This window comes from Leuciscus leuciscus, assembly GCF_965113295.1.
Source record: "Leuciscus leuciscus genome assembly, chromosome: 25".
NCBI lineage: Eukaryota > Metazoa > Chordata > Actinopteri > Cypriniformes > Leuciscidae > Leuciscus > Leuciscus leuciscus.
In genome coordinates this window covers 7,435,000-7,452,711 of record NC_138724.1, presented here as the reverse complement: position 1 = coordinate 7,452,711, position 17,712 = coordinate 7,435,000, and the positions used below count along the sequence as shown (strand labels likewise).

At 42.4% G+C, this 17,712-nt stretch overlaps 5 protein-coding genes across 5 annotated transcripts; 3 read left to right on the top strand and 2 right to left on the bottom strand.

Moving 5' to 3' along the window:
- Window positions 1-7,735: 7,735 nt before the first annotated feature.
- LOC309490565 (histone H2B-like) lies at window positions 7,736-8,201 on the bottom strand. Its single transcript, XM_082159801.1, has one exon. It carries the CDS (start codon window positions 8,160-8,162, stop codon window positions 7,788-7,790), a length of 375 nt encoding a protein of 124 aa, XP_082015927.1. The 5' UTR covers window positions 8,163-8,201; the 3' UTR covers window positions 7,736-7,787.
- A 675-nt stretch (window positions 8,202-8,876) lies between these two features.
- On the bottom strand, window positions 8,877-9,261 carry LOC309490577 (histone H4). The gene has a single exon (XM_082159812.1). It carries the CDS (start codon window positions 9,229-9,231, stop codon window positions 8,920-8,922), a length of 312 nt encoding a protein of 103 aa, XP_082015938.1. The 5' UTR covers window positions 9,232-9,261; the 3' UTR covers window positions 8,877-8,919.
- Window positions 9,262-14,655: 5,394 nt separating this feature from the next.
- LOC309490532 (histone H1-like) lies at window positions 14,656-15,524 on the top strand. Its single transcript, XM_082159751.1, has one exon. The coding sequence runs from the start codon at window positions 14,689-14,691 to the stop codon at window positions 15,292-15,294; it is 606 nt and encodes a 201-aa protein (XP_082015877.1). The 5' UTR covers window positions 14,656-14,688; the 3' UTR covers window positions 15,295-15,524.
- A 429-nt stretch (window positions 15,525-15,953) lies between these two features.
- Window positions 15,954-16,431, top strand: LOC309490550 (histone H2A-like). Its single transcript, XM_082159788.1, has one exon. The coding sequence runs from the start codon at window positions 15,991-15,993 to the stop codon at window positions 16,375-16,377; it is 387 nt and encodes a 128-aa protein (XP_082015914.1). The 5' UTR covers window positions 15,954-15,990; the 3' UTR covers window positions 16,378-16,431.
- Window positions 16,432-17,204: 773 nt separating this feature from the next.
- On the top strand, window positions 17,205-17,712 carry LOC309490545 (histone H3.2-like). The gene has a single exon (XM_082159777.1). It carries the CDS (start codon window positions 17,253-17,255, stop codon window positions 17,661-17,663), a length of 411 nt encoding a protein of 136 aa, XP_082015903.1. The 5' UTR covers window positions 17,205-17,252; the 3' UTR covers window positions 17,664-17,712.

Here is a 17,712-nt window from a genome sequence, read left to right as displayed (position 1 = left end):
TTTCCCAGACAGGGTTTAAATTAAGACAGGAGTAGGCCTTAATCTACTTAATCATGTTTAAAGGGGTGGTTGATTATGATTTCACTTTTCTAACTCTAGTTAGTGTGTAATGAGCATAAACAACATCTGCAGAGTTACAACGCTCAAAGTTCAAAGCAAAGGGAGATATTTGCTTTTAAAGAAATCACTTTTTAAGGACTACAACAAACGGCTGGTAGAGACTACATGACATTCCTCCCGGGTTAGTGACATCACCACCCCTAAAATTTACATAAACCCTGCCCCCGGAACATGATTTATAGATTATCAAGACAGAATATGCTTATCAATGCCTAGAAGATAACGTACCGGTTACCTAACGTAACCTCTGTTCTCTCTAGAAGAGGGAACGAGTATTGCGTAAGTAGCTTACGCTGCGGGAAAGTAATCTTTTCTCGAGATATGAAGCCAAAAATTATCCTTAATTTTTATAATCTTGTCAACGCAGTGCAGCAGCACGCAGACCTAGAGCAGGCTATCTAGCGTGCTCATAGGCTGCCCTGCGGCAACTGCAGCAGCCTACCAGTGAGCCTGGCGTGACGTCACGCCCAATGGGGGCGCTCAGCGCCCTCACGCGCCACGGCCCGTCAGAAGGGGCGCGGCTTAGCTTATAAAAGAAGGCTCGGGGGGCTGCTTTCTCTGGTTTTTGTCGCTTGAAGCGAATGAGCTCGTGGCGCGAGCACGGCAGGTTACGCAATACTCGTTCCCTCTTCTAGAGAGAACAGAGGTTACGTTAGGTAGCCGATACGTTCTCTTACGAGAGGTTCTCTCGTATTGCGTAAGTAGCTTACGCTGCGGGAACTCCCTTGTCAACGCCGTGCGGGCCCAGCATCCAATGAATGAGTCCCAGGGAAAGTCCGGGGAACACAAAGAGTGTGAGCCAGGCGGCCAATATGATGGCTAGCGCAAGTACATAAGCACACAGTAGGGCGTACAGAGCGGCGCGGCCAGGAGAGCTAAATCAACAGCAGTAACCCGCGCACAGAAGTGGGCCGGCCTACGCGAGATTTAGACTGATAAAAGTTTAGCCTGCAGGGCGGGAACTTCTAGGTTGTAAAATCTAACAAATGTAGAGGGGGAGGCCCAGCCCGCCGCTGTACAAATGTCATGAATGGAAATTCCGCTAGACCAAGCCCACGACGAGGCCATGCCTCTAGTAGAGTGGGCTCTGATGCCCAATGGGCACTGCAGGTCTTTAGACGCATAAGCAGCTGCAATAGCGTCCACTATCCATCTGGACAGACTGTGTTTCGAGGCGGCGAGACCTTTAGTGCGCCCACCAAACGAAACGAAAAGCTGCTCCGAGCGCCTGACGGCGGCGGAGCGCGTAATGTAATTTCTCAGCGCTCTGACAGGGCAAAGGAGATTACTGTCAACCTCGCTGCCGGTTGCCGGCAAAGCTGAGAGAGAAATGACCTGTGCTCTGAAGGGTGTGCCCAAAACTTTGGGGACGTAACCGTGCCTTGGTTTGAGAATGACTTTTGAGTCATTAGGTCCGAACTCCAGGCATGAGGCGTTAACTGATAATGCATGAAGGTCACCCACACGTTTGACTGAAGACAGAGCTATCAGAAAAACGGTTTTGAGCGTGAGGTATTTCATATCCACAGTTTCCATGGGTTCAAAGGGATGCGCTTTCATGGCCTCTAAGACCAGGGAAAGATCCCAAATAGGAACCGAAGGGGGTCGCGGGGGGCTCATCCTCCTAGCTCCTCTCAGGAAGCGGATGATGCACTCGTTCCTCCCTAATCCTCCCTCGTTCCTCCCAGCGCCGAGTCGGCAAAAGCTGAGATGGCCGCAACATACACTTTGAGCGTGGAGGGGGACCTGCCCGAGTCCAACAGCTCTTGGAGGAAACAAAGCACACGCGACACCCCACATGCTTGTGGATCCAGCCCTTTGGCGGTGCACCATTTACTAAACACAGACCATTTAGACGTGTAGAGCCGTCTCGTAGAGGGAGCTCTAGACTGTGTGATCGTGTTCACAACCCCTATTGGCAAGTCAACGGGTATCCGTTGAGAATCCATGCATGCAGAGACCAGCGCTCTGGATGAGGATGCAAGATCGAGCCGCGGGCTTGAGAGAGAAGGTCTCTTCTCGCCGGTATCGGCCAGGGGGCTGTGTCTGCCAGCCGTATTAATTCCGGGAACCATGTCTGATTCTCCCAATACGGGGCTATGAGGAGCACCGTGTGGCGCGCTTCCCTGATTCTCCTGATGACTTGTGGCAACAGAGAGACCGGGGGGAAAGCGTATAGCGGGCCGCTGGGCCAGGTAAGCCCAGCTGGAGCACCGCTGCAGCTGAGGCCATATGCCCCAGGATTCGCTGGAATGTCCTCAGCGGAGCCTGACTGCCCGTCTGGAAAGACGCGGCGAGATGACGAATGCGGCGCGCGCGCTGCTCTGACAATCTGGCCGTCATAGCCACCGAGTCCAGTTCTATTCCGAGAAAGGAAATTGACTGACGGGGCAGTAATGAGCTCTTGGTTCAGTTGACTGAGAGACCCAGGCTTTCCAGATGGCTGAGAAGCGCTGTTCTGTGAGACAAAAGCTCTGTCTCTGACTGCGCCAGAATTAGCCAGTCGTCCAGATAGTTCAGTATCCGCATCCATAATCCACTTCGTAAATGTACGGGGTGCCAAAGATAGACAGAACGGCAGGACGGTGTACTGATATACCCGACCGTCGAAGGCGAATCTCAAGAATGGCCTGTGACGGGGTGTTATCTGGATCTGAAAATATGCGTCCTTCAGATCGAGAGAGATAAACCAGTCTCCCGGGCGAATTTGCGCGAGAATTTGCCTGGTTGTAATCATTTTGAACGGCCGTCTCATGAGAGCTTTGTTCAAATGTCTCAGATCTAAAATAGGTCTTAGCGCTCCGTCCTTCTTGGGTACGAGGAAATAACGGCTGTAAAAGCCCGACTCGCTCAGAGAAGGATGCACCCGTTCTATAGCCCCCTTGTGCAGCAGCTTTGCTATTTCTGCCTGAAGCAGATGCGCCACTTCTTTGTTCACTCTCGTCTCGGTCCGTGCTAAAAAGCGCGGTGGACGGCGAGCGAATTGAAGCGAATAGCCGTGCATTATAGTATTCAGCACCCATTCTGACACGCCCTGGATGGCTTGCCATGCTTTCGCACACGTTGCTAGGGGTCGAACGGTCTCTGGGTTCAGATCGCCGCACTGCGCGGGATGGGGAACCTATATCAGAGAAGATGGGGCGGAATACTGCTCGAATACGGGGGCTCGCAGACAGTGGTGACCGGCTGTACAGCACGCAACGGCTCGGTCACTGTGGACGGAGCACATTTCGTTGCTAGAAACCCGTGGCGCGAGCGCGGCATGGGGGTTAACGTGTTTGTTAGTAAGTGTGCACGCTCGTGAGCGGGCACAGGGCTTACATTCGCAACACGGCCAGTGTTTGGTAGCTTTAGAGGATCTGCGTCCCGGGATAAATGTGTGACAGAGCGGGCAGTGGGTAGGTGTGGGCACAGAATTGTGGGCACATTCCCTACACTTAGCACTCGAGCGGCGCGTGCCCGCTTTATGAGAGTGCGCTCTGTGAGCGTTACCGGGGAGACCGTGTGCTCTGTGAGCGTTACCGGGGAGACCGTGTTTGTGTGTAGAGGTGAGCACAGGGGTGTGGGCACAATTTCTACACTCATGACACCTTCGGCGTGAGCCGGAAAACCCGAAACAATACTCTTTATGAGATTTCTCTGGGTCGCCGTGAAAACGGCGTTTGTGTGCAGGCGAGCAAGTTGTGTTACTGGCTCGTTGGCTGCGATGTAAGCTGCTGCAGTAGCCTTTTCTAAGGGGACTGACAGAGCTGGGCGCTTTGATGGCGGTCCTTCTTTTTTATTATTATTATTTAAGTTTATTTAGATAGGGACAGATACAGATAACATAGATAAGCTTAACAGTCATCCAATGTATGTATCATAGTGTTTTTAGCTAAAGCTAATTCACGACACTTGTCCCTAGTAGGGCTTTTTGATAAAAAATACAGTTTTACATTATTAAAATAAGAAGAGAGAAAAAAATAAAAAATAAAATAAAATAATATATATATATACATACACACATATATATATATATATATATATATATATATATATATATATATATATATATATATATATATATATATATATATATACATATACACACATACATACAAAGAGGACAAAGTGTAAAGACTAAATATGAGAACAAGATTGTTCCTGAATTAACCACGATTTGGTGTTTTTTTTAAAGGTGGCTAATGTCGGTATGCATTTCAAATAGTCTGGCAGAGAGTTCCATAATTTTGCCCCTTTTATTGAAAAGGCAGCCTGGGCAAATGATGTTCTGCGAAAATGGATACTACAATTGCCTTTTGACGCTGATCGGGTGATGGATCTGGTACTTTGCTGTCTTGTTATTATTTTACAAAGCAGTAGTGGAGCATCGTCATTTAGACATTTGAAAACCAATTTAACCATATGCAAAGAAATAAAATTAGCAAAACTTAAAATCTTGTATTTACTTTGAATTAGGCAGTGATGATACCTTATTCTTTTCTTGTCGAGGACTTTCAGGGCTCGGTTATAAAGACACTATGGTATTGACAGATGACTGATGAGCTTGGGACCATATGGTTAAACCATAAGATATATGTGAGAGAATCATAGAATTTAGAAAGATAAAAGCACAGTCAAGAGTCAGGCAGTTTCTTATCATCATAAAACAGCTCAAGTTGGCCTTAATGGTTTTACAGATTTTCTTGATATGACTTTTAAAATTCAACTGATAGTCTATAATTATTCCAAGATACGTCACTTCAGGTACTTGTTCGATAAGTTCCCCATTCATTTTTACGTTCAAGAGATATGTTAGAGGTAATTTTTTAATAGAAAAACAGACAGAGTTTGTTTTTTTGGTGTTTAAAGTTAAACAAGATGAGGCCAGCCAAGATGATATTTTTTCTAAGTTAGCATTTAGTTTGTCAGCCACAAAAATACAGGTATTACCAGATGCATACACCACTGTATCATCTGCATACATCTGTAGACCTATATCTGGACATATTACATCTGGCAAGTCATTAATATAGAGACAGAAGAGTATAGGTCCCAAAACCGTGCCCTGAGGAATCCCTGTATTGATTTTGAGGAAAGTGGATCTCACATTATTAATCACAACACACTGTTCACGGCCTTTTAAATATGATGCAAACCAGGACAATGACTGTTTGGATAAATTAAACTTAGCTAATTTTGAAATTAAGGTGTTGTGATTTACTGTGTCAAACGCCTTTTTTAAGTCTAAAAATACTGCACCAACTACATTTCCCTTGTCGAGTGATTGTTTGATATTTTCAATTAATAAACAGGTAGCTAATTCTGTGGAATAGTTTTGCCTGAATCCAAATTGCAAAGGACTCAGATACTGGTTTGTCTCAAGATAATGCATTAGTTGTTCTGAGACAATCTTCTCTAAAACTTTGGACAACGCTGGAAGAAGACTGATAGGTCTATAATTACAAGGCATTTTGTCATCTCCTGATTTAAAAATCGGTATTACTAAAGCATTTTTCCATCAATCTGGGAATTGCCCGGATTTAATGGAAATATTAACAAGATTGGTGAGAGGCTGGACCAGAATGCTACTATATTTTTTAACAAAAGCTGTATCTAAATTAAAAATATCCTTTGAGTAGGTGGTGTTTAAGTCCTGTATAGCTTTCAGAACAGTTGTCTGACCGACCTCCCTGAGCTGGAATGAGTTCTCTTGATCTTCAAGCAGGTCTACTGTTGTTAGGTCTATATCATTCCAGCATGGAAAGCTTGATGCAAGGTTGTTAACAGATTGTAAAAAGAAGTTGTTGAATTCATTAGCAACTTGTGCACTATCAGTGATAATGTGTTCACCCATTATGAGTTCATATTTGTTTTGGGTGACATACCCCTTTGGATTTAATAGGCTGTTCAATTGCTTCCAAATTAATTTGCCATTCCCTTTAGCCTCTGATAGAACTTGAATATAATGATTTGATTTGGACATTCTAAGGTCTTTAACAACTTGGTTTCGCAAGCTTTTAAATAATTTCAAATCGGTGTCCCTTCGGGTCTTAATAACAATTTTCAAGGCAAAGTCTCTCCTTTTCATCAGTTTTCGAATATTATCGTTCATCCATGGTAGCTGAAATTTTCTTTGGGATTTTTTTCGCTTTTTAATATATTTATCAACAATACTCTCAATAATGGACATAAGTTTATTACAGCAGTCGTTTACTTGATCATATTGTTGAAGCTCATCCCAGTTAACATCCTTTAACTCATTCTCAAATTCAGTCAGCTTTTTACGAGGGATTTCAAGTTTAAATGAATTCTGGTTTGGATTTAAAAACCTAGTCATTCTTTTCTTTGTCAGTTTTCTTGCAATTAGAATCATATTATGGTCGGATAGACCAGTGACTAAATTATATGTTTTTATGATTCTGTCAGGTTTGTTCACGAAAATTAAATCTATTAATGTTTGAGTATTCCTGGTGATACGTGTAGGGGCTTCAATCATTTGAATAAAATCATGTTTGGATGCAAGGTTTTTCAGTTTTTTCCTACAGTGTTTGTTAAGCCAATTTATATTAAAATCTCCGAAGACAAGCACCTCATTCTTGTGCTTAAAATTCTTAAACAGCGCGTCCAAGTTATCGCAGAGCGTTTCAGTACACGCCGAGGGAGGATTATATACCACTAAAATATAAAATTGCATATTTTGCGACAGTATTACATTAATACATAGACATTCAGTAGACATATCAGCAGTTGGATAAGCTTCCTTTGCATTGAATGTGTCCTTAATGTATATCAATACACCCCCACCCCTACCCACATTTCGATCCCTTCTAAAGCATGTATACCCCGGAACATCAATTATGCTGGTTGGAATTTTATCATGTAGCCAAGTTTCACTAATACAGAGAAAATCGATATTGGACTCAGACAACAATATCCTTATCTCATCTCGCTTGGGAAATAAGCTTCGAATGTTTAAATGACCTCCCATAATACCTTTAGGTTTTACTGTGGAATCCCAAACCACTTTGGCATGATTAACAGTTTGAAAAAATAAAGTCTGTCTCTGTATGGTCAGTGCTTGTGTTTGGAGTGGTCTTACTTTGGCAGGGAGAGTAGTTTTTCTTCTTCGACAGCCAGTACTGTTAGCTGAGCGGCCCAGGGCACTGACCATATATTTTCCTCCTTGTGGCTGCTAGGAGGACTTCGCGGGCTCAGGTTTCAGCGCTATCTTGGGCCGGGGTCCCCGGGGGGGAGGCGGTCTGTGGCGGCTGGCTGAGCGTGATCTAGGGCGGCCGACCTGGCGTCGCTGCGAAGACGGAGGCTGAGCAGAGAGCTGTGACCAGCTGCGTGCAGGAGGCTGATTCTGAGAGCAGCCTGCAGAAGAGATTTACACAAGGAGCAAGGAAGAAAAAGACACAACCGTCCTTTCAAATTCTTAAACTAAGGACAGACTGGAAGAGATGGATTAGATTTATGAAACGTGCTCAGGCTAAATATCGTAAAAAAAAAAAAAAAACTAAACAGTATTGTTAGCGTTTATATTTGCAGATTCACCAATTCTCATAGAGTTAAGAGCTGTAGATAAAAAAAAAAATAATAATAAAAATAAATAAACAAAAGCTCTTTATCAGAGAAGATGGGTGGCTCTTAAAAGAGCCTTTGGGGTAGTTGAAGTCAGGCACGCCTCACTTTGAGCTGGTGTATTTGGTGACGGCCTTTGTGCCCTCGGACACGGCGTGTTTGGCCAGCTCTCCGGGCAGCAGCAGACGCACAGCGGTCTGGATCTCTCTAGAAGTGATGGTGGAGCGCTTGTTGTAGTGCGCGAGGCGAGACGACTCACCGGCGATGCGCTCGAAGATGTCGTTGACGAAAGAGTTCATGATGCCCATCGCCTTGGAGGAGATGCCGGTGTCAGGATGAACCTGCTTCAGGACTTTGTACACATAGATAGCATAGCTCTCTTTCCTGGACTTTCTGCGCTTCTTTCCTCCCTTACCGGTGGTCTTAGTGACGGCCTTCTTTGAGCCTTTCTTAGGCGCGGACTTTGCTGGTTCAGGCATGATGATGCGAGATCAAAAGACTGACAAAGTAATGTTTCCTCCAGTGCGATACAGAGGTATTTATTCACTGCCCTATGCTAATTTTCAAAGCGATACGAGAATTATCCGGTTGTCTGTTCTCATAGGCCAAACCTATAAACTCGTACTTCATTGGACAACTCAAAGAATCACGAGGGCCAATCACAGGCGGATAAATAGTAGTCCCGCCCACAACTCCCAAAGATTCCCCGTTGTTTCGTTTCCTGCTCTTTCATTTTTTTTTTTTTTTTTTTTTTTTTGATAAACGGTTCCAATATTTTGCATCATCGAATAATTTAAAAACCCCTTATAAATCCACTGAGGGAGTTGGGGAGAGAGAAAAAAAAAAGTGTGTTAAAAAAAAAAACTGTGGGTGGACATGAAACTGTTGTTGAGATGTTTAAACTACATAATAAATTTAAATATAAGCTCATTTGACAGTTTGAGTAACATTTTCTACATCCTCACTTCTGCTAACTGTAGTACTGTATTGATCTAATTGCTTTGTTAATTTCATAAAATAAATACGATTCAAGTGATTAACATGTGCAACACAAACAAATGTTTTAGGTGTTACCTGTTAAAGAACACAAATATGTTGATACAGTCTCGGACTCGGTAAACAAAAGGTTTTTGATTCTATGGCTGATATAGTCAAAACATTGACTCTTTATTTGGCAGAGTGTGTGGCTCTTAAAAGAGCCGTTGGGTTTGAGTGGTTTCTTCCGGTGTCAGTCGTTTATCCGCCGAAGCCGTACAGGGTGCGTCCCTGTCTCTTCAGCGCGTACACAACATCCATGGCGGTGACGGTCTTTCTCTTGGCGTGCTCGGTGTAGGTGACGGCATCGCGGATCACGTTCTCCAGGAACACCTTCAACACTCCGCGGGTCTCCTCGTAGATCAGACCGGAGATACGCTTGACGCCGCCGCGGCGAGCCAGACGACGAATGGCGGGTTTGGTAATTCCCTGGATATTATCGCGCAAAACTTTACGGTGACGCTTAGCGCCTCCTTTTCCGAGTCCTTTACCGCCTTTGCCTCTTCCAGACATGTTTTACTCTGACTACTTCGTTCGACTAACGAAAGACAACTAACAAAATCTGTCTGTGTGTTGCAAGGAAGCCTTATACATTCGCTTACAGGACCTGACAGAAACCTGCGCCGTGTCACATGACACACACACACACACCTCCCCCAAAATAAAGCTAGAGCACATGTGATTTAATCCCTGACCTTTGTTTCTTATAAAAAATTGTGAAATGTATTTCACAAAGATCATATATTTTATAGTAACTGGCTTATAATGAAAAGTGATTTTAAACAAACTCACCAAAGTGAATGAAGATGGACACAAGACGTCGTATCACAAAGTAAAATGAATACATAACAGAGAGGCACATCTGTTATATCTTCTGTTTATGCCTGTTTGTGTTTGTACATGTATCATTTAAGTATTCTTTTCATTTCTTTCTTTCTTTTTCTCCTTTTTATAATGTGAATTTAGAAAACACAAACAATGGCGACACAGACAAAATTACTATATTAAAACTGCAATGCTGAAATGCAGGATCATGTTTAATACTCTTTCACAACTTTACTGACTGCGTACATTTGGACTCTTAATCAGTAGTGGAAAATAATCAGCAAAACATCATTTCATGTCACTTTTAATATCATCTGGACTTGAGTAAAACATGGTCAAACGAGTTTTTTCTTTTTCTTTTCTTGATATATTTTGATAGATTTCATGAGTTGTATCTCCCATGATATTTTGCTCTATTAAGGTAAAACGTATGAAATGTCTAAGGTCCTGTTTTCTCCTGGTATTAATATGCGTTTCGATCGTTCGGATGACATGGCCGACACTAAATACAGGTGTAAACGGGGTATACAATTATTTGAGCTTGTCCATTTTCCACCACTTCCAGAGGTAAAAAAACGCATTTGACCGAATTGCTTTCCCAGTGTAAACGCTCATGTGTTCGAACAGCCACAAAAGACCATCTATTTATCATATTTTGCCAGTTATTTATATCTTTTGCTACGTGTGTCAGTGGGAAATATCAGTTTACACTTCCAAACATTCCTTTTGCCATTAATTGTTATAGTCCAGTGAGATTTTTGTAAAACAGCCGGTATGATCTGATCTCACCATCATCAAGTCTGTGATCCAGAAGAACTGAATTCAGCTCAAGTAATTGCATGGATTTCATGCTATTGTTACAGTTGATATTTAATGTTTTCTTTATATTTCTGTCTTAAAGCATGCCTTTTCAAATATAAGGAAATGGTGGGCACTAATTCTCGAACTTTGGAGTTTTCTCTGAAAGTCTATCTCCTTTCTCTCCAGCTCACTACATCTCAACACACCATGTGTTACAGGACAGAAAACCTCCAAAACACACGGCCAACAAGCTACAGCCAAGGTTTTTTTTTATTATTATTTATTTGCCATTTTCTAATGAAGGAACTCCCAATAATCAGACACATGAAATTTGGCAGTGAAAAGGATACTGCCGTGTTCAGTGGCCCCGTGGAAGAGCTTCTTTTCCTCAAAATGGAGGAGGACAACGGAGAAATGGCCCTCCGAAATCTCACAGAACAGTTGAAAGATTTCAAAGAGCCCTTTACATTTCCTTTTCATTTAGAGAAGATATAGAGTATTTTTTTAAAAGAATGCAATGAAACAATGGGACTGAAAAGTAAACTGTTCTTTTCAAGAGTGTTAAGTTGATAAATGTCCCATTTATCATCATTATTATTATTATTATTATTATATAGCCTATTACAATTGTACTTATTTACTTAGGCCCATCGCTCCTCCTAGAGCAAAAGCCATCGACAACAATTCTGCAGCGGGCACGGTCTTGGGCTGTCTTTTCTATTTGAGTCCAGGTGATACCACTCCCCTTCAGCTCTGTCTCAGTGTCTCACCTCCAGCTGTTCTTGGGCTGTCCTCTCTTTCGTCTTCCTTGAGGGTTCCAAGTGAGGGACTGGCGTGTCAACACATTACTCATTGGTTTACGTAATGTGTGTCCAATCCAGCCCCACTTTCTCCTCCCTATCTACTGAGTGATGGCTTTCTTGATTGGCTCTTTGCCAGAGCTCCTCATTGTTGGTACGGTCAGGCCACCAGATCTTGAATATGCGCCTTAGGCATCCATTGGTGAAAGTCTGGATCTTCTGCAGTGTGCGTTTGGTCATTCTCCATGTCTCCACCCATATAGGAGAACAGACTTCAAGTTGGAGTTGAAAATTCTCATTTTGGTTGCTTCTCCTATTACAATTGAACTTGTGTATAATTCTGTCAGGACAGCCTAGCATGGATAAGAGCAGGGAGCATGAATGAATGCAGATATCATTAAATCGAGAATCGAGAATTTATTCTGATTCAGGGGGAATCAGAATGCCTTACTGACTGGACGAGATGAGGAGCTGGGGATGGAGGAAGGTAATTAGCTCCTGAGAAACGCGATAGCTGCTGATAATACTGAAGGAGCTTATATGTATACAGTGATAGGCGTCATATTCCTGTAGGTAGACGTGGATCAGCTGAGAGGCACTGGTGAGAGCTTGACTAATGTGACCTACCAGAACTGACTTGATTTTTTGTTCTATTATTGGTTGTTGAAATGTCTTGGTAACATTACAATAAGGTTTAATTTGTTTACATTAGTTAATGCATTAAAACTAAATGAATTAACAATGAACAATATATTTTTTATTAGCCTTTGTTAATGAAAATGTTTATATTCATGTTAGTTCAGTGTATTAAATAATGTTAACAAATACACATTTTGATCTCAAAATGTATTAGTAAATGTTGAGATTAACTAAGATTAATAAATGTTGTAGAAGTATTGCTCATTGTTAGTTCATGTTAGTTCATGTTCACCCACAATTTTAATTATGTCATCATTTATTCAGCCTCAAGTTTTTCTGACAAAACATGTATGAATTTCTTTCTTCTGTTGAACACAAAACAATATATTTATAATAATGTTGGTAACCAAGCAGTTGCTGGTCCCATTGACTTCCATAGTATGAAAAAAGTCAATGGGACCATAAACGGTTTGGTAACATCATTCTTTCAAATGTGTGTGTGTGTGTGTGTGTGTGTGTGTGTGTGTGTGTGTGTGTGTGTGTGTGTGTGTGTGTGTGTGTGATGAAGAAAATCATACAGATTTAGTCAAAACTACTTGAGGGTGAGTCAATATAAATAATAATGAATGTTGAAAATGTAGCTACTATTTATTTAGAATTTTAAATTAAAAAGTTTGGGCATCAAAAACGTTTTTTTTTTTTTTTTTTTTTTTTTTTTAAATGGCATCAAATATCCATACTGTCTTTAAGTATTTGTTACAAAATTAACATGAAGTGAATGCTATCTCATAATAGCCTACAATAATAAAATAATAATAATAAAAATAAAAACACTATGTTTCATTAGTTAACTACATTGTTTAAATTGAATATCAATAAAAGAGCCATTGTGGGTTGAAGCAGAAGCAGTTTAAGCGCGCTCAAAATTATATCCATTTAAGCACATTAATGTAGTCTACAAAGTGTTATTTTAGGCAGAGAAGTTTTCCCAGTTTCGGTTCAGGGTTAAATAAAAGATGCTGTATGTTTGGTTTTACACGTGAGGCACAAAATGTCCTTCCTAATATAGTGAAACATTAGGGAAATTATAATTCTCATATAATTACTGTGCATCATGAGAGCCCCATTTCTTTTTCACAAGAGAATTATAATATTTTCTTCTTTCTTAAGCTTCACATTTGACTATTCTTGTGTAAGACTTGTGCACCTTCTTTCAGTTTTGTTATGTGCACATCATGGGCACACCTAGACAAAACAAGGTCTATGCCGATAGAGTCAAGACACACACATTTGAATATCTGACCTCTCTTACTTTCTCTTACTTGTTATTTCTTAATATGCCATATGGGGTTGATCTTTCAGTATTATGATTGGATGGCCTGGGCATTGTGGATGATTCTGCTTTATCTTGTATAAATATGACCCTTCCTCCTTAATAAAGTTGAGAATGTGATAGTACTACACTGTCTGTGTCTTGATCATTGATCTTGCACTGATGCCACACATCACAGGGGTCGAGGCCTGTTTCCATCTGATGACTGACAGATGCTTTGAGGCTGCAGAGAGTCTACCTGAAAACAAATCTAACAGAAAAATATTGTCTTGGATTAGAATACCCTCATATTCCCTGATGTTTTCAATTCCAATAAACACATTTTTTTTAAACACTCATTTTTAATTGATTTTGAGTGTTTAAATTCAAAATGTTTTAACTTAGTTATTATCAGCTCTTCAGCTCCAGTGTCCTCATAACTTAGTAATAATCCCAGTGTAACCTGCCCGTGTAATTTTAAACACCTTCATTATATTGATCCGGAGTTGGGTTAGAGCTGACCAAAACCTCAACATCTGTACAAATATATCAAACATATAGTGCAAATTATATGACTGTTTTATGAATTAGTATTCAACAGTGGTTAAATCAAAATGTAACAAACTTACAATAAGTGACCTGCTCTTTATCATTTATTAATTTAGCAGATGATTTTATCCTAAGCGATTTATGGAGAAATACAACAAGCACTTCATCTTAAGGAGGCAATGATATAAGAAATGCTTGCAACACAAAGTTTCAAACATTGTTCAGAAAAGTACAAGCTAGAACAAGGCAAATATGAAACAGTGAGGAAAAATAAGTTGTTTTTTGAGTCACTTGCTCTGCCTTGCTTAAATGAGCAGCTCATTCAGATGAGCTTTTACATGATCCCCATTCACATGATGAAAACTGAGATGAAGGACGAATAAGGAGAGACAAATATGACGATTTACATTTTTATGTATGTGATATTTTATTTATGTACATCAGATTATGAAAATGCTATATATTTTTAATTAATAATAATACCAATTATTATTTTACTGCCAGATCATCTGCTGGCCAGACACGAGTCACAGAGACTCCGGATGTCTCCTGTGCTTCAAGCTGCCCAAAACAACATCTGTATGAAAGCCTCCTCACTGATGCTGATTTCATTAAAGTCTCTTTCAGAATGTTTGCTGAACACACAGATGAGGCGTTCAGGCTTTTAATAACCTTTACACTTAAACTATCCATCAAATTTACACGCGGCTTTTCCCCGTGGCTGATGCTCGCCTTGGATTTGATCTGACGGAGGCAAAATAAACATTTCCTCTCGCGTATTTTAGTCTCCAATGAAAGCTCAGAACCTCTGCTTGGTGTTCACTTTGTTTTGACTGTACCAAACTATTTTACCACTCCAGTTTTGAACCAAATGTAAGAGAAGAAAACACACGCGTGAGGGGCTCGTGGACGCGCACAGAGGCCGAGCGGGCAAGTTGAGTCTACAAGGTTCTCATGTGTTATTTAAGAGCGCAGCGCCGGTCGAACGTCATTCATTGCTGAAAGTAGAGACAGCGTTTGAAACACTGATCCAATCAGAGAGAAATGGCAGAAACCGCCCCAGCACCCGCTGCTGCCGCCCCGGCTAAAGCGCCCAAGAAGAAATCCGCTACGAAAGTCAAGAAAGCAGGTCCTGGCGTCGGCGAGCTCATCGTCAAAGCTGTGTCCGCATCCAAGGAGAGGAGCGGCGTGTCCCTCGCCGCGCTGAAGAAAGCGCTCGCTGCCAGCGGCTATGACGTGGAGAAGAACAACTCCCGCGTCAAGATCGCCATCAAGAGTTTGGTGACTAAAGGGACACTGGTGCAGGTCAAAGGGACCGGTGCCTCGGGCTCATTCAAGCTCAACAAGCAGCAAGCCGAGACCAAGAAGAAAGCAGCTCCTAAAGCGAAGAAGCCCGCGGCCAAGAAACCCGCTGCTGCCAAGAAGCCCAAGAGCTCAGCGGCTAAGAAGCCCGCCGCCAAAAAATCGCCCAAGAAACCCGCAGCCAAAGCCGCTAGGAAGGTGACGAAGAGCCCAAAGAAGGCGACGAAGAGCCCCAAGAAGGCAAAGAAGCCAGTAGTCGCTAAGAAAGCAGCCAAGAGCCCTAAAAAGGCAAAGGTTGCTAAACCTAAAGCTGCAAAGCCTAAAAAGGCAGCGCCCAAAAAGAAATAAGTCCAATGTTTGTTTCTCAACGGCTCTTTTAAGAGCCACCCACTAACTCTGAATTAGAGCAAAACATGCTTAATTTTGAAAGCAAATAGATGAGATGTGACTTTTGTCCCTTTTGACTCATGCAATCTCAAACAATTCAGAACATCCCAGTTAAAAAAAAAAAAACTCAGTAAATCACAGTGAGTGAAATTTTGTATTACACAATAAATAATTTTTTTAAATGTACAAAATTTATTGTAAATGTATTGCAAAAGCTTCAGAACAGTGATCAGTCTAAATATGTTGTACAACAGTACCTAGGCAGAATATACACAGGACACTGCTGGATAATTGTGACAGTACAAACAACCCACACCCAACCAATTATAAAACAGCATACAAATCCCCCAAAGTAGTAACAGCATACAATATCCTCTTTTGTACTTAAATTTTATATAACAAACATTTATATGGTTGCATCTCTTCTGTCTTATTAAGACAGTCATAAAGGTCATTAATACGTGTGCATAATAATCCCCGCCAGAAAGGATGTTGGGCTTTGGAGGGAAGTTCAGTGATTGGTTTGAATATTTACACACTCTAAACCAATGGGCGACTTCCACTTTCGTTTATATACAGTGTGTGGAAACACGGCGAGTATCATTCTGTCAACTACTTTAGACTGAGGTGTTTAAAGCATTTAAAAATATATAAATAATGAGCGGTAGAGGCAAAACCGGTGGTAAAGCCCGAGCGAAGGCTAAGACTCGCTCCTCCAGGGCGGGACTGCAGTTCCCCGTTGGCCGTGTTCACAGGCTTCTGCGTAAAGGAAACTACGCGGAGCGCGTCGGTGCCGGTGCTCCTGTTTATCTGGCGGCGGTGCTCGAGTACCTCACCGCTGAGATCCTGGAGCTGGCTGGAAACGCCGCTCGGGACAACAAGAAGACCCGCATCATCCCCCGTCACCTGCAGCTGGCGGTGCGCAACGACGAGGAGCTCAACAAACTTTTGGGCCGAGTGACAATCGCTCAGGGCGGCGTGCTGCCCAACATCCAGGCCGTGCTCCTGCCCAAGAAGACCGAGAAACCTGCCAAATCTAAGTAAGCAGATTGAAGACTGGGTTACTGAAACAACGGCTCTTTTAAGAGCCACCCATATTATCTGACAACGAGCGCTTTTCTTTGTTTATATTTACAAATGTCTTTATCTCATGGTTGAGGGGGAAAATGACACTTCAAATCTCATGGTTGAGGGGGAAAATGACCCTTCAAATCTGTACAATGTATGATTTCTTTGCATCGACGATTACAGGTATAGTCGTAGTTTTGCGCATGCTTGTTATAAACACATTATGATCCCCTAACGTGTGTTTGCTACCCAACCCATCTCACCTAATATTAAAAATATAGTCGTCTACCAAGCCTTGATAATTTATTGTAATAAAAATTCATTATCTGAAATAAAGTAATTTGCATATCAGCTCCAGGAAAACAGAAATTGGTCATCAATGTTACTCTAGGTCTTTTGTCCTTTATGCTGATTACGGAACGTCCCCCTGTTTTACGGGATGGATGGAAACCCTAGTGCGTCTCGCTGCAGTGCTTTTACACAGATTGTAATGTGACTTTGTTCTAATCCAAAATCTGCACCACCACTGGGAATTAAGGCGAGTATTTCAGAACACATGAATATAACAATGTGAGTATAAAGACCAGGGATTACACCGTTTTATGAGCAAAGTAGTCAACGGAACAAAGAAATTAAGCCTCTCGAGCGGGAAACCCTCCGCTTGTTTGAAAAGAGGAAACGCGCAGTCATTGGCTGGCACTCATGCGCAGACATCACGTATTAACTTACCAATCAGAAGGCCTGCATCATCGCGTCACTATGAGCTCGTGGCGGTTCAATGCTTTAAAAGCGGGTGTTTAACGTAGAGCAGCATTTCCAGCGCAAGCAGGACAGAGAGAAAGACCTCAGCAATGGCAAGAACCAAGCAGACCGCTCGTAAATCCACTGGTGGTAAAGCCCCGAGGAAGCAGCTCGCTACTAAAGCTGCCCGTAAGAGCGCTCCGGCCACCGGCGGCGTCAAGAAGCCTCATCGCTACCGGCCCGGGACCGTGGCTCTGCGGGAGATCCGCCGCTATCAGAAGTCTACGGAGCTGCTGATCCGCAAACTGCCCTTCCAGCGGCTGGTGAGAGAAATCGCTCAGGACTTCAAGACGGACCTGCGCTTCCAGAGCTCCGCTGTCATGGCCCTGCAGGAGTCCAGCGAGGCTTATTTGGTCGGTCTGTTTGAGGACACCAATCTGTGCGCCATCCACGCCAAGAGGGTCACCATCATGCCCAAAGATATTCAGCTGGCCCGCCGCATTCGCGGAGAGCGCGCTTAAACCCGCGTCTGCTTCAACCCACAACGGCTCTTTTAAGAGCCACATCAAT